This window comes from Ipomoea nil, unplaced genomic scaffold (assembly GCF_001879475.1).
Source record: "Ipomoea nil cultivar Tokyo-kokei standard unplaced genomic scaffold, Asagao_1.1 scaffold1043, whole genome shotgun sequence".
Lineage (NCBI taxonomy): Eukaryota > Viridiplantae > Streptophyta > Magnoliopsida > Solanales > Convolvulaceae > Ipomoea > Ipomoea nil.
In genome coordinates, this window is record NW_017617471.1 from 5,242,054 (window position 1) to 5,259,188 (window position 17,135).

General features: G+C 31.1%; 1 protein-coding gene across 1 annotated transcript; it reads right to left on the bottom strand.

The window, feature by feature from the left end:
- Positions 1-13,252: 13,252 nt before the first annotated feature.
- LOC109182396 (protein trichome birefringence-like 35) lies at positions 13,253-16,191 on the bottom strand. The gene is made up of 6 exons (XM_019332576.1): positions 15,921-16,191; positions 15,235-15,517; positions 14,971-15,142; positions 14,675-14,871; positions 14,250-14,402; positions 13,253-13,901 (listed from the first exon to the last, which is right to left on the bottom strand). The coding sequence occupies exons 1-6, from the start codon at positions 16,090-16,092 to the stop codon at positions 13,571-13,573; spliced, it is 1,308 nt and encodes a 435-aa protein (XP_019188121.1). The 5' UTR covers positions 16,093-16,191; the 3' UTR covers positions 13,253-13,570.
- Positions 16,192-17,135: the final 944 nt, after the last annotated feature.

Consider the following 17,135-nt stretch of genomic DNA (forward strand, 5'->3'; position numbering starts at 1 on the left):
TGACCTGTTTACCTGATGTAGCAATTAAGTTACCGATTTTTAAAATAATTTTTAATAATTAATTAATTAAAATATAAATTTAAACACACACACACACAAAAAAAAAAAAAAAAAAAAAAAAAAAAAAAAAAAAGGAACTGCCGACCAGAGACGGTTCGTGGGTTGGCAGTTTTGTTTTGTTTTGTTTTTTTTTTTTTTAAATTATATTTTATTTATATATGATCCCCGATTAACTATTTCGAAAAGGAAACGGACTAACTATAGTATAGGTATTATATGGGATACATATGCATCTGAGCTCATTGATTTCCTAGAGAAAATAGTCATGCAATGGGCAATGGCCAATTGTATGTGGCTTTTTATCGAGTCACCCATTCAGATGGCCTAATAAAGGTGTTAGCTCTAACGATGATGGACAAGATTTGGTTGCTACTACCAATGTCGTCTACAAAGAGGTTTTCAATAATGTGTAATTCCAACCAATAATATTATGTTTTCTTTTTATGCGAAGATGATAAAATTGGTACATATCTACGCAAAAAATATATCTTCCATACAAATAAATTAGGATAACAAATGATTTCTATAACTGAGTTGCTAGACAATGAGCAAATTTGCCCGATTAATATAAATCCTAAACACTAATATATAAAATCTCTAAAGTTTCAACACCGGATGCGTACATCTACACATTGGCTATTAACTGAGCAATTATTTGTTCGAATTCAAGCAAATGATAACATCAGAAAATACAATCAATCCAACTCAATTCTTCAGTTGCATTATATAATATTCGATCTTATAATTTATATAATTGTATATCGATATAAATATTCTTAAAATATTATAACAAGTCCATTCCGTGCATCACACGAGTGAAAATACTAGTTATCGATAAATAAATAAATATATATATATATATATATATATATATATATATATATATATATATATATATATATATATATATATATATATATATATATATATAAGTATATATCAGATTTAGTACGCCGTACAAGTAAATTATTTGTAAATTTTAATAATGCATAGACAACACAAGTACTAAACGAGCACGGATCATTGCTCATTGGCCTTGCCACCCAAACGAGACAATGCCTATTTGCATCTGATTCTTGTGGACTCGTTCATGTGGTAATGTTGCCCTGAGTTTTAGAAAGGACCAAGCTAGCTTGTTGTCCATACACAAGTACAACAAATTTTGTATAACTTAGACCAAATTTAATACATGTATAAACTGAAAAGAAAATTAATGTCCACAATTGAATAATAAAGGTTTGAATAATTTAAGATTTAAAAATCTGATAAGAACCGAATAACTACCACAACAAAGAAGTTGTGGTGAAATCTGATAAGAACCGAATAACTACCACAACAAAGAAACTGTGGTGGAGTAACACATTTTGAAACGTGATAAAATGTTGTTAATGACAAAATATGAAATGTCATTCATTGAATGAGTATTACATATCATCTTATTGTAATACACATCAAGAGTAAATGATTGTATATTTATATTTGTAGGAAAGAGCAAAAAAAAAAAAAAATGCTTACTTTAGGTTGAATGATAGAACATATATATAAAAATCATAAAGATGATAGTTTTATCAACAATTATTTTTATTTTATTTTGTTGAACAATTTTTTTATGTGCGTGAAACAATGTACCATACTCACAGTCACTACTCTATAATACGTGTGTTATAGATTTTTAATTTAGTCCAAAAAGTACTAGACATAACAACTTACATCAAATAGAATTAGATGGCACTAAATAATTTCTCCACGTACAATCTTTCTTAAGTAATTCACAATTCCAATATGATTTACAATTATTTAAAAGGTCTGATTTATCTAGTGTCATAAATACGCCCCATTCTAAATACTCTTTGATTGTCCCATTATAGCAATTGTCTATCCTTTTTTCTAGCTCCTTAGTAATGTCTTCAAGAGGTGGATGCGCATTCTTTGCTGACACTAATACAATAAAAAGAGTGGCCAATACGAACACTATACTAATGTACTTATAACTCATCGCTAATTATTTATATTATGTATAATTTTTTTTTCCAAAAAAAAAAGTGTACAATTTTTAATTTAGTTATTCTCCTTTTTACATCTCACATTATTTTTCGTGTGTGTGTCTATATATATGTGTGTGTTGAATTCAATTAATCTAGTAATAGGTGTTGTTATGAACTATTCATAATATAATTTAACGGAAAAAAGTATCATAAATTATCTATTCATTTAGTAGCTAAATTCAATTAATCAATTAATTATATGTTGGGTAGGGAACATGATTAGATAATTTTGAGATATCACGTCATCATTTCAAAAAGTAAAAATTGTGATAATTAAATTATTTTTTTGAAATGTGATAATAAAATTATTTTCTCTCTAATTTAATACTTGATGGCTCATATTCCTTTTAGACATAACACCCACCTACAGAGACGGAGTCAAAGGGGGCGGGGGCAGCTGCCCCCTCACCCTACCCCTACCTCCACCCCATATATAACCTTTGTATGTATATATGTATATATAGTACATGTTTTAGTATTAGTATAAAACAATTGTTAAATGTCAATAAGAAATAAGTTAGATTAATTGGTAAAACACATGTACGTTTGGCAATAGTAAAGGTTAAGAGTTCAAATACTTTTGCATCAACATAGTACCCTATGATTTCAACACAGTACAGTCACTTTTTAAATGCATTTTCTATTCAAATTATTTTATCAAATTAACTATGTTTCGTATTTTGTTATAATATTTTTATAAAGTTTTGATGTGTTTTATTTTTCACCCATATTTAAAAATATTTACAATTATATTTCTTAGGTAATTTATTTATTTTTTTAAATTAACTCTTTTGTTTTAATGTTTCGCCTTTACTGGAAAAAAAATTCTGAATCCGTCCATACTTCTTTGTCCTCCCTCAACCGAATTTCTAGCTCCGTCCCTGCGCACCAATGCTCCATTAGCAGCGCTGAACAATAACAGATCCGCCAAAAAGCAAAATCTTAGCTACAACTCCGACTCTACCAATGCATATATTATTATATATTTTCGATAAGCAAATAACAAATCAAAAATAAATAATTAAATATACGTACACTCATAAATGTTTTCTAATATTGTAGAAAAAATTTCTTATTTTCGTTGAAAAAATCAAATCCAAGGTGTGTTAGGAACACACACTTTTTTTCAAAACTGATTTGCTACATTTCAAGGGTGTTAAGAGCATGATTGTCTTATTCTTCAGGATTAAATGGATTACCAACCATATAATTGAGCACTAAACTATATTGTTTTTGGCAAACGTGATCAAAGGAAACACCACCCAAAGGTGTGTATGATTAAATTTACCTCCTTTGTAATAGCATGCAAACCACACATGACAGGCCAATTAGTTGCACTAGGAAAACATTATAGTACAACTGGCATGATCAAAAGTGTGTTGACAAAAATCGAACTCACAATTTTTAGTACGACAATCATGTCTACCTACTTGTTCGCTCTCTCTAAGACAATTTTACAATATAATTATTAAGAGTGATGTTGATTGAATTTGATGATATATATCTTAATTTTATTTAGAATATTCAAATTTTCATGTAATGTTTTTGCAACATGATATTTGGACCAAATAATAATTCAAATATGTTTTGTTTAGGTAAAATTATTTCGGTTTTTTTTTTTGTTTTGTTTGAGGGGGAAGTTTGGAATATCGCAAAAAAATTATTTCTTTTAAATTTTTTATGTTTATTTTATTATTTGAGTATTTTTTTTGAAAGAGAAAGATTAATTCATTAAATCGGAATCAAGAATGTCAACAAGAAAAGCAGGTGGCTCATCCAACCACTCACCGCAACCTGACACAGAAAAGGCCTCCCTAGCAACAGTGTTCCTAGTCAACTAAAAATATCGCAACAAGATTACTCCGTAGTATTTGTTTTTATATCATCAACTAAAAATAACACAAAATACTAGAGTTAATATCTAATTTAGACATCAACTATAATGATTTTTCTTCATTTTATGTTCCTAGTCTTTAATCTCTTGATGTCTTGCTTCGTGGTTATTTTATTTTCTTTCTTGATTTCGGCCCTTGCTTTGCATGCTAAATTACAATTGACGCGTGCACTTGCAATGACTATATTAAAATTGTCCATCAAAAACCTAGAGAAATAGAAAAATGAATGGAAAGGAAATTATGTTAAAGCTTACATGCAAAAATACGGTGTGTACAAAACTACCAAAAAATAGTAAGTTTAGACTTGAAACTATCTAAAAAACATGTAATTTTCACGTTAAAAGTATCATGTTGTTTAATATTCCTCTCAAATATTTAATGTTGACCTACCAAATATCTATCCTGAATCACCAAACCAACATCTCCCATGTCTTCAACCATCATCTCCCGATCAACAAAATCCAAGAAGGGCTTGTCAACGAGCCACGCATCTTCTCAAAACTTTACTTTCCGACCATTCGTCACGTTCCATCTCATACCTTTTCTGATCTGGTCGGTAGCCTTACATACGTTTCTCCAATTTTAGTGTACTATAAATTTATTCTTTTAAATGTTATTTTTAATGAATTACTCACTAAAAATGAACTTATAGTACGTTAAAAATTAACATCCAATATACTAAAAATTACTACATAACATTTATCCATAGTTCACAATATAATTTTAGAAAAAGGTACAAATAGGCCATTGAATTATTTGGGGATAGCAATTAAGCCACCGAACTCGAATAAACTCCAAATTCATCCATGAACCTAAAAAAAAAAAGTGCAATTAGCATTTTTAGCAGGTTAATAACAGGTTTGGGTTGTCAGGTGTATATTTTATTTTATATTTTATTATTTTTATTATCCTACTAAGCATTTGACCTTCTTTTTAAACGCTATGTTTTCCTGACGTGTCGGGTACTGTATTTAAAAATAATTATTTTAAATTTGTTTTAATAATTTCAAATAAAATAATTTTTTTTAAAAAATAATTATTTTGAATTTTTTTTTCAAAAAAAAAAAGAGAGAGAGAGAAAAAGGTACAAATAGGTCATTGAACTATTTGGGGATAGCAATTAAGCCACCGAACTCGAATAAGCTCCAAATTCATCCATGAACCTGGAAAAAAAGTACAATTAGCATTTTTAGCAGGGTTTTTTTTTTTTTTTTTTTTTTTTTTTTTTTTTTTTTTTGGTTACAAGAGAAGGGGGATACCCAAACTACTAATCACCTCCAATGAAGCTCTCAAACCTATCACCTCCCACTTAGGGGAGCAACCGGATACCATTGGACCACAATAAGTTTGTGTTGCCATGTGTATACACGAATTGTTAGGTCACCCATGAGGATGTGAATAAAATGATAAGAGTCTTTTTTCATCTTAACTAGAGGTTTCAAGATCGTGAATATATTAAGTTGTACATGATGACATATTATATTTTATAGAAAGACATTTTAATTTTGAATAATTGGCATTGGGTGATGATTAATTATGCAATTAAGAGAAGGTTTGAAATGTACGTTGATTTTGAGATTAAGACAATTGATGAATTTGGTTTTGAACTCGATTTTCCATTTGTTATGTTTTGATTATTTGTCATTGCAAAAGGTCCAAGTCTAATGTAATTTTGGTATTACTAATTTTTATGAGTTTGATTATGAATTTGACTTTTGAACAATAATGTTATGAAAAATTTTAAGAGTGACATGGCGTCAGTTGTGTCACTTGTGTGTGTATGAGCCAAGTATCTACTGAAAAGTACATTTTATTTATGGATATATTATTAATTTCACTTTGTCGAATCACTTTTTTTTTTTTTTTTTACTTTTTAATTTACGTATGTAATTTTTATTTCCTAAAAAAATTATATTTGTGCAATTGTTTATTCATTGTGCGGTAGTCAGCATCGATCACAACACACGGCAAATTAGACCGTGCACTAGGGCGCACAATGCCCAAAACGACGTCATTTTGTACCTTTTTGTGTGTCTGCTGTTAACTCCTTAAAAAATAAAATTCATGTTTCAAATGTACATAATTGTATAATAGAATACACAGAATTTTATACCTAAAAACACATAATTTTATAACTGAAAATTTCTATATTCCGAATGTACAGAATTATATAATAGAATGCACAGAATTTTATACCTGAAAACACAGAATTTAATAACTAAAAATTCTCATGTTTTGAATGTACAAAATTATATAATAGAATGCACAGAATTTTATACCTGAAAACACAGAATTGTATAACTGAATACACATAATCTTGTTTAAAAGGATAAAAATTCCCTGTTTCGAATGTACATAATTGTATAACAGAATGCACAGAATTTTATAACACAATACAAAACGACGTCGTTTTGGAAGCCGTGGGGCACACATTACTATGTGCGCCCTGGTGCACGGTATAACGATTGCACAACACACCAAGTTGATCTTCACAAATAAAAACCATTGCATAAGCATTTGGCACATAAAATTTCAAGATTATAAGGATCACAAAGTTATGAATGGGGCGTTTGGTTCACGAAATGTTAGATTACCCCAGGGAATGTTAGATTGCTGGTACTGTTAGATTATTGGGAATGTTAGATTCGTGTGTTTGGTTTAAAACTAAGGTATGTAATATAAACTTGTTTAGTTTAGGGGTATTTTTTATGTTATACTAATTGTTTTTTTCACTTTAATACCTTTATAATATTTTCATGCATTTCAAAAGATTTCAAAATTAAAATAAAGAAATGAAATAAGGCAATGATAACATATATGATTTAAAAATAATTAATTAAAAACTTGAACTTGAAAAACAAAATTACTTTATAAGCTAATATGACGTAATAAGAAATAAAATAAAATATATAATTACAAAAATAATTAAATATCATATGTATAATAAACTAACATCAAATATATATTTCATAAGAATTATAATTACAATGGCAAAATAGCAAATATACATGAGAATGTTAGAATATTTAAGATTTGTAAGGGAATCACGATCACATTCCCTTAAAAATCCTATGTGGAGGGCATATTAGATAAAGATTCCTTGAGGAAAATTGTATTCCCTTAGGAAAGTAAGATAACATGAACCAAACATGGGAATGTGACATTCCAAAGCTCACATTCCCTTGACTATAATATATACTTTGAACCAAACACCCCCTAACAGGGCGTTTGGTTGAAGGGAATTTAAATTCCCTTCCCACTTAATTTCCAACTAATTTCAAAGGCCACAAAATTTTCTTATTTGGTTGAAAGGAATTGCAATTCCATGGAATTGCAATTCCCTCATTTTCATGGAATTAAAATCCCATGGCCCCCCCTGGTATTTTAATTCCTATGATTTTATGAAGAAAAAAAAAAGAGTAATGAGTCAAAATTACCCCTTCCTTTTCTAACTTAAAATTAATGCCTAACAAAAACAATGGACATTTTGACTTTATACTACTTATTCCCTTTCAATTCTCATGTATACCAAACATTGGAATTGAAATTCTCATAATTCTATTCCTATAAATCAAACACTGAAATTTAAATTCCCACCTTATTCCCAGTAATTCATCTCCCATGGAATTGCAATTCATTTCCCACATAATTCCCCCTCTCCAACCAAACGCCCTGTAAGTATTTATGGCGTAAGAAAAGGAAGATAGATAAAGCTTTATTTATTGTAGAAAAACGTAAAAAATTATAAGATTGAGACTCCCATGCCCCCCTGATATTTTAATTCCTGGAATTTTAAGAAGAAAAAAAAAAAAAAAAAAAAAAAGAGTAATTAGTCAAAATTACCCCTGTAAATCTCTAGCTGTACAAATTCTCTTTCGGTAAAGTAGCTATCTTACTGCAAACAAAGAAACATGGGTTATATATACTTGAGTTGAATCACAATAGAATAATTTAGGATTATCTAAAAATGCCCCTCTAACAAACTCTACCACTTCTAACAAGCTTGTTGAGCTGGATACAAATATAAGTACATAACATACAACGTTTGATACAACTTAAGACTTTTATCGTACTGCTATTTATCCTCTAATATAATTAAATCTCAACTCCGTCCATCCATTCTAGCCTCTATCTACTTATAATCTTTATTATGAGGTATTCAATTACTATGTTTTGTTTCACGGTAAATATATATCTTATCATAATTTACCAACTTTTACTAAACATCTCATTACCAGGCTCATTTCAACCTCAAATGGGGCTGCAATGAAGGTCGCTTCCAGTAATCCAGTTTACAATCTCTTTAGCATCACTATGAACAATACATATAATGTTTGAAACCCTTTTCCCAAGCACATTCAATTGAATGCCCTTGAATGTGAAGGAGTTTGCTTTTGGATATGTCTTTGGAACCTCAGCTTCACACTAGTGAATCCATTGAATCTTCCATCCGGCATTCTTCTCATTTCTTTCCAAAATATACGCATGACGTTGAAAACTGACTAACTTAGATTAAGAAGGTCAATATGCCGCTCTCATTAGCTTCAAACTTGAAATTTGTGATTATAAATTCTAAACAATCTGTCAAACTTGATTGAGGTTGTCCCCAATATCCTCAATTCTTTATAATAAGTTGTATGTACTTTGATTTCCTTATTTAAGGTATGTTTGATTTATAGGTTTACACTAAGAATGAGATTCAAAATCATAGTTAGTGTTTTGTTGACAACTTTTTGAAACACAACTATGGGTTTTAATTACCATAGTAATGTTGTATAACTGATCTGATTCTTGTGGGCCCGTTCATGTGGTAATGTTGCCCATACACAAATACAAATTTTGTATAACTTGTCAAAATTTAATGCATGTATAAACTGGAAAAAAAATTAATATCCAGAATTGAATAGTTTAAGATTTGAAAGTCTGATTGGAACCGGATAGCCACCACAACAAAGAAGCTGTGGTTGAATTAAAAATATTGGTGAACAAAAAATTAAAACACTTGTATTCGAGAAGCTCTCACTTGGCTTAAGGGAACGGGAATGGGAGATGTTGATGTTGAAACGGACTCTCAGTTAGTTTATTTTGCTTTAAAGTCAGACTCTTATTTTTCTGCTTTCTATTTAGTGATAGATGATGTAAAGGAATTGGCAGCCAGTATTCATGGTGTCAATTTCTCCTGTGTTAGGCGATCTGCGAATCGTGCTGCCCACACTGTTGTTCGGAAAGTCATTTCTGTGTCAGGTTGCGGGGAATGGTTTGACATTCCGCCTATCTTTCTTGTCGACTCTCTTACTTATGATTTAATGAATTAATCCTTTTATCTCAAAAAAAAAAAAATGAAAACACCTTGAAATATGGTAAAACATTGTTAATGACAAAATATGAAATATCATTCATTGAATGAATGATACTGAGAATCTTATTGTAATGCACACCAAGAGTAAATGTTTGTGTATTTATATTTGTAGGAAAAAAAACGTTTACTTTAAGTTGAATATAAGATAGAAGATATAAAAATCATAAAGATGATAGTTTTAATTTATCAACAACTATTTTTATTTTATTTTGTTGAACATATTTTTGTGTGTGAGAAGTCGTGAAACAATGTATCATATTCATAGCCACTACTCTATAACACGTGTGTTATAAATTTTTAATTTAGTCCAAAGAATAACTAGACATAATAAATTACATCAAATAGAATTAGGTTGCACTGTAAATAATTTCTCCACGTACAATCTTTTTTAAGTAACTCACAATTCCAATATGATGTACAAATTTGTAAAAGTTCTGATTTAGATTGCATCAACAATGTGCCCCATTCGATATGATCTTGGATTGTCCCATTATAGCATATGTCTATTTCTCTTTCTAGTTGCTTAGTGATGTCGTCAAGAGGTGGATGTACATTCTTTGCTGACGTTAATATAATAGAAATAGTGGTCAATATGAACAATATATTAATGTACTTATAACTCATTGCTAATTAATTATTTATATTATGTATTCTAATGTACAATTTTTAATTTAGTAGTTCTCGCTTTGACATCTTACATTTTTCATGCGTGTGTGTGTGTATATATATATATATAATTCAACTAATCTAGTAATAACTAATAAGTAGCATAAGTAATAACTAATGAGTAGCATAACTATTCATAATATAATTTAACTGAAAAAGATATCATAAATTATCTATTAATTTAGTAGCTAAATTCAATTAATCAATTAATTATACAGAAAATGACACTTTTTCCCATTGAATTATATGTTTATAGCATATTTTCTCCCTGAATTATTAATGTAAGCACATTAGTCCCCTCAATTATTCTAAAAGTGACAGTTTTTCCCTCTGATATATTAAATTGACATTTCTACCCTTAAATTAAAGTAAACATTTAATTTATTTTTCTTCTCCAATAAATTATTGTTATACGTAGGGATGACCACAGTTCGGTTCGAACTAAACCGGACACTATAGCAATCGAATTGAAAGTTTCCGATAATGATTCAGATCCAGAACCCAATATTTGGATTTCAATTTATTAAAATCATGAATCGAAAAAACTAGATCTTGAACCGTGAACCAGCGGTTTGAATTGGAACAACTATTAGCGTTAGCTTAAAATTAGAATTATAATATTTACAAATAGTGTATGTTCTTTTTTACATTACTTCTGATTCTCACATATAAGTATATATGACCGCGATTTGATTTTGATTTTGAACCGCCGGTTCACGGTTCCAGATCCAGTTTGAATTGCCGGTTCAAACTTTATTTTAAATTTTAAATTTTTATTTTTAAAATAGTCTAAATTCATCAATGTAATTATTTTTTCAGTTCAAAACATGAATCGACCGTTCCGGTTCTCGATTTTAATAAACTCTAAATATTAGGTTTCGATTCTAAATTGTAATCGGAATATTTCAGTTCGGTTGCTATAGTGTCTGTTCGGTTTGAACCAAATCGTGGTCATAATTTGTTGGAGAAGAAAAATAAATGAAATATTTATTTTAAGGGTAAATATGTTCATTTAGCATTTAAAGAGAAAAAACTGCTACTTGAATAATTCAGGAGAAAAAAATACTATAACTATATAATTTAGGGGGAAAAAGTGCTATTTTCACATTAATTATATGTTGGGTAGATGACATGATTATATATTTTTGAGATATCACATCATCATTTCAAAAAGTAAAAAATGTGATAATTAAATTATTTTTTTGAAATGTGATAATTAAATTATTTTCTTTCTAATTTAATACTTCATGGCTCACATTCCTTTTAGGCATAACATCCACCGATTAGGGTTGGGGTTCAGCCTAGAAGAATAACATCCGCCGATGCTCCATTAGTGGCGCTAAACAATAACAGATCCGCCAAGAAGCAAAATTTTAGCTACAACAACTCCGACAGTCCGACTCCACCAATGCATAAACAAATTTCGTATAACTTTGACAAAATTTAATACGGAGTACATGTATAAACTGAAAAAGAAAATTAATGTCCACAAGTGAATAATAAAGATTTGAATAATTTAAGATTTGAAAATCTCATAGGAAACGAATAGCTACCACAACAAAGAAGCTGCAGTGGAGCCAAAAATATCGATGAACAAAAACTTAAAAACTTTGAAATATGGTAAAACGTTGTTAATGACAAAATATGAAATATCATTCATTTAATGAATAATACAGAGCATCTTATTGTAATACACATCAAGAGTAAATGTGTGCGTGAAACAATGTATCATACTCATAACCACTACTGTATAATACGTGTTATAGATTTTTAATTTAGTCCAAAAAGTAACTAGACATAGCAAATTACATCAAAGAGAATTAGGTGGCACTAAATAATTTCTCTACGCACAATCTTTTTTAAGTAATTTACAATTCCAATATGATGTACACATTTTTAAAATTTCCGATTTATCTGGCATCATTAATGAGTCCCACTCGATATAATTTTGGATTGTCTCATTATAGCATTTGTCTATTTCTTTTTCTAGCTGCTTAGTAATGTCGTCAGGAGGTGGAGGAGCATTCTTTGCTGATGCTAATACAATAGAAATAATGGCCAATACGAACACTATACTAATGTACTTATAACTCATCGCTAATTTAGTAGTTCTTCCTTTGACATCTTACATTTTTCATGTCTATATATATATATATATATATATATATATATATATATATATATATATATATTGAATTCAATTAATCTAGTAATAAGTAGCATAAGTGTTCTTATTAACTATTCATAACATAATTTAACGGAAGAAGAATTCAATTAATCTAGTAATTAGTAGCATAAGTGTTCTTATTAACTATTCATAATATAATTTAACGGAAAAAGATATCATAATTATCTATTCGTTTAGTAGCTAAATTCAATTAATCAATTAATTAAATGTTGGATATGCGACATGAATAGATATTTTTGAGATATCACGTCATCATTTCAAAAAGTAAAAAAATGTGATAATTAAATTATTTTCTCTCTAATTTAATACTATATGGCTCACATTTCTTTTAGACATAACACTCACCAATGCTCCATTAACGGCGCTTAACAATAACAAATACACCAAGAAGCAAAATTTTAGCTACAACAACTCCGACTCCACCAATGCATATATTATTATATTTTTGATAAGCAAAAAAAAAATCGAAAATAAATATACACTCCATTATTATTTTCTAAAATTGTATCAAATTTTTATTTCCGTTGAAAAAATCAAATCCAAGGTGTGTTAGGAGCGTTGTTGTTTTATACTTCCAAGATTAAATAAATTACCAACCATATAATTGAGCACTAAGCTATATTGTTTTTGACAAACATGATCAAAGGTACTACCCAAAGGTGTGTATAGTTAAATTTAACTTCTTTGCATGTAATAATATGCAAATTAAATCACACATGAAAGGTAAATCGCACTAGGTAAATATTGTAAGACAATTGGCTTAACTAAGAATGTGTTGAAAAGAAAATCAAACTCGCAATTTTCTAGTACAATAATCATGTTCTACCTACTCGATCGCTCACTCTAAGACAATTTTACAATATTATTATTAAGACGGATGTTGATTTAATTTTATTTAGAATATTCAAAATTTTCATGTAAATGTTTTTGCAACATGATATTTGGACCAAATAATAATTTAAGAGTAAATACCAGTTTTAGTCCCACGAGTATAAACAAAATGATCAGTTTAAAATTAAAATAGAGAAAACAAAAAATAGAAAATGCAAATATCCACACGCAATTCTCATAAAATTTCATTGGATTCACGTGTTCATAACTCATAAGCAAATCTAACACTCATTTAAGTACAACGTAGGAGAAATAGAAAAATGTTGATGCCGCCATTTCAATATGTTGGTATCTATCCATTCCCATTTTCCTTAAAAATCTGCATTTTACAAGTGGAAGCTTCGCTCTACAATTCAAATAAGCAGCCACCATCCTCCAAATTGTGCAAAGTTCAAAGCTTTACACTTCACCTTGCATTGGAGTGCAGCTGAAAAATTAGTTACAGAACCATCAACCATGCCTCCTTTCACAAAAACTGGAACAGCAGTTCATTCCAGACATCGGGCACGCCTGGCAAGCACCAGTGTATACAATCCGAGTAACTTGCAGGGTTTGCTAGTTTTTCAGGGGACAACGCCTCCCAAAACTTACGGTAGATGGTGGGATGCCCATCCTTCCTGTATTCTGAAAGCTTGGTGATGTTGAGAACCGAAACTTTTGTGCCCAGATCGCCCAACACCCTTCCCACCATCTGCATTGTATCGACATCAGAGCCGTTTCCCCAGTAGCCTCTGTTTGTGATGGGGAGTTTCTCATCGTAACAGTTTCCTTCGCTTCCCGGTTCCCATCCTTCCTTCCTGACAATACAGGGAAGAAAATGAGTAATCATAGTACCAACAAAGCGATAAAAGTATAAAACAATACAAACAAAAAAAAGGTTTCACATGGTTTTAGGATTCAGAAATAAACAGCATTGTAAGACATTGGCTCTGTTTGGTAAAAAATTGGCCTATAGGCCAATTTTGGCTTATATGACCATTATTAACAGCTATCAGCTAACAGCTAATTTACCAAACACTTTTCTACAAGAGAAAATGTTATCAACTAGTTATATCCTCTAATTAACACAATCAGCTAACAGCTAACAGCCATTTACCAAACTGGGCCAGTAAGAAACTTTAAAAAAAAATGAGATATTTACTCACGATTGATGTGTGGGAGACATGGTGACAAAAAAAACTTGCTTCTTCAAGGGGTCAATGTTAGATGCCACCCAATCCGCCCAAGTTCTCATGGCCAACTCCATGCCTCGTAGTCCATCTATTTCTTCACATGCTCCATCTTGCTCATTGCTCCATCTGCATAAACAAAAGAGTTTCATAAGTAATATTGCACGAATCCATTTTTTTCTTGGATAAGTAAAATATGCAATACCTCCCCACTTGCTCAGTATCATATTCTTTTTCAACTTTATTTAAAGGTGTAGGCACTCCAACTTTCCCTTTAAGTATCTTCTTTTTAAGGCACTCCAACTTCTCGATTAAGTGTCATTTCTTTTTAATATAATAAATCCCACTGAAAGTATCCTATAATCCTATTCTAATCTATATGAGATCTCGGACAGACTTACAACAGTTTGACCGGGCCTTGCCTCCACCATAGGTAAGAATTGAAGACTAATATGTCAGCATTCCTCCAGTGTGACGAATGCCTGAGATGTGAATCGGGACGGAGAATTCGCTCTGACAACCTATGATCAACGGGATGATCAGAGTTAGATTCCACAAGAAGCGGTGCCCAGAGAAATTCCACACTGGCATTATACTCCTGCTCCAATATAGCCACAAGAATAGTAAGTAGAACGAAGATAATAGACCTACACACCTCAAAATTAAGACATGTAACTGGATATACAAGTTCGGATACCTCTGTTCTAAAGATTGAAAGATGTTGCTGAGGTGACATGTATCGCTTATCAGACGGAATCACAGACTGCAACATACACACCATTGACATCCATTGGTTTCTATTCAATGAATCCCCGACAAACATTAGTCTTTTGCCCCTCAATTTCTCCCACACTTCAGTTGCATTCCATCTGCAAACCAAAAACAATCACTTAACGAGCCTAATATTAACTGATATATATACTAAGTTCAACTCCAATACAATGCGAGCAAACAGAAATACCTCTTCAAATCGCAACCGTGGGGTTGCCATCTCCAATGCTGGTAACCATTCTCGGGCCTTCCATGCTTTTGGCACGCCAATTGATCAGACATATAAGGGCAGTCAGACTCACTGTAAAGTGGATGTGAAGTGTTATCAAAGACCCACTCGCCCGAGAAGAAGTCACAACTCTCTGGCATTTCTCGTCTACCACCGGACTCTGGCACGGGAGCATCCCAATTGGCTCCCCTGCCGCTATACTCTACCGTGTAGTGGCATTTACTAGACTTATCCAATTCCCTAGCTACAAATGTTTATACAGAAAAACAAAAAGTTCCCCATTAGATCAAACAAAAATTGACATTCTAAATGAAGAAACCTAGATTGTTTCTACTTTCTAGTACACTTGTTCATATGAAAGTAACCCTCAAACAACCTTGAAAACTCAGACAAAGTACAGTTAGAGCCCAACACATTAGGGTGAGTAAAGATTCAGTCTTTAGTTGTTAGATAAAGAAATGGAAAGATTCTGATGCAAAACAAACAACCTTCCAACATATGAGATCACAATGAAAGGGACAACAAGCACAACATTTCAAGAAACTCCCCCAAACCCTAGAGAGTCCAAACATTTACCCACTGAATAGCAAAAAGGAACATAATATTCCTCCTATGATCTTGAGAGAACAACAGAGAGGGAGAGTGACCTGAGTTCAACTTTAGGGCTGTGAGATTCTTGGATACGAGAAAAGGGTGTTCCTCGGACGGAGATATTTCTTCAACGTTGCTTCCATTGAAGAACACGGAGAAGACTATGAACGCAAACAAGACAAGCGCAATCAAAGGGTACTGCCCTCTCTTCTTCTGGCACTTCTGCATTTTTTTGGGTGCGCCCACACCGGGAAACAAACAGAAAACAAATTGTGGGAATTGGAATTGATGACTGAGAGAGAATCTTGACTGCAATCTCAAGATTTTCAACCTTAATATATAATTCAGACAGCCGACATTGTCGCTAGTAATTAACTACAGTTAACTAATCTTAGCTAGTATAAACAGTGTCTTCATCATTTGAACTTGGCTGAGAAATGGATAGGCCCCACCAAATTTAACCCTAGATTAATGGTACCTAACCAGGAGATTATGTTTTGAATGGAAGTTTTTATTGCCAGGTGACACTATTCTACTCATATACTCCATATCCATATACCTACTTCACTTGTTATGGTAACTTACTATAATTTCCCAATAAAGTAGTTTCTATAGAATAATCGTATTTTTTGAGAGGATGTATCATTTTCTCAGTTTTTTTTTTTTTTTCTTTCTTTTGGGTAGGGAAAAGGGCCAAAACCCCTGGGGGATTAAGAGATTTTTCTAGACGCTACGTTGTTAGAATCCCGTTGCAGAATCGAGATCAACTCATCAGGAGGGTGGCTGAGAATAGTCGTGTCTCAAGAAGAAGTCTGGCCCATGTTGGCTAATTTTGTCACATTGAATGATTAATAGTTACTAAGAATTTTGACTTTTAAATTTTTTTTAGTATCCAGTTACTAGTGTATCAGTTTTGAACTTTTGATAGACTGATGATATGGTCCTTCCTAATATACTCATCAAAATTTCTTATTTATAGCGAACGAGTATTAAAAGCGGATGCTCTATAACTTCTCCCTGTTCAATTTATTAGTCTTTGACTAATTTATAGCAAGGTTGTTTTGTGTCAAAAATTTATATATTTCAAATTAAGTTAAGGAATTAATTTCACTTTTGGTCCCACGACTTTTGATGTTTTATCATTTTTGGTGCACAACTTTAAAATTTATTAATTTTGGTGCCTAACTTTGTTATTTTTATCAATTTTGGTCCTTTCGGTCAAATTAACAGCGAAATGTTGCTGGATTTTATATTTTTAGGGGTAAAATTGT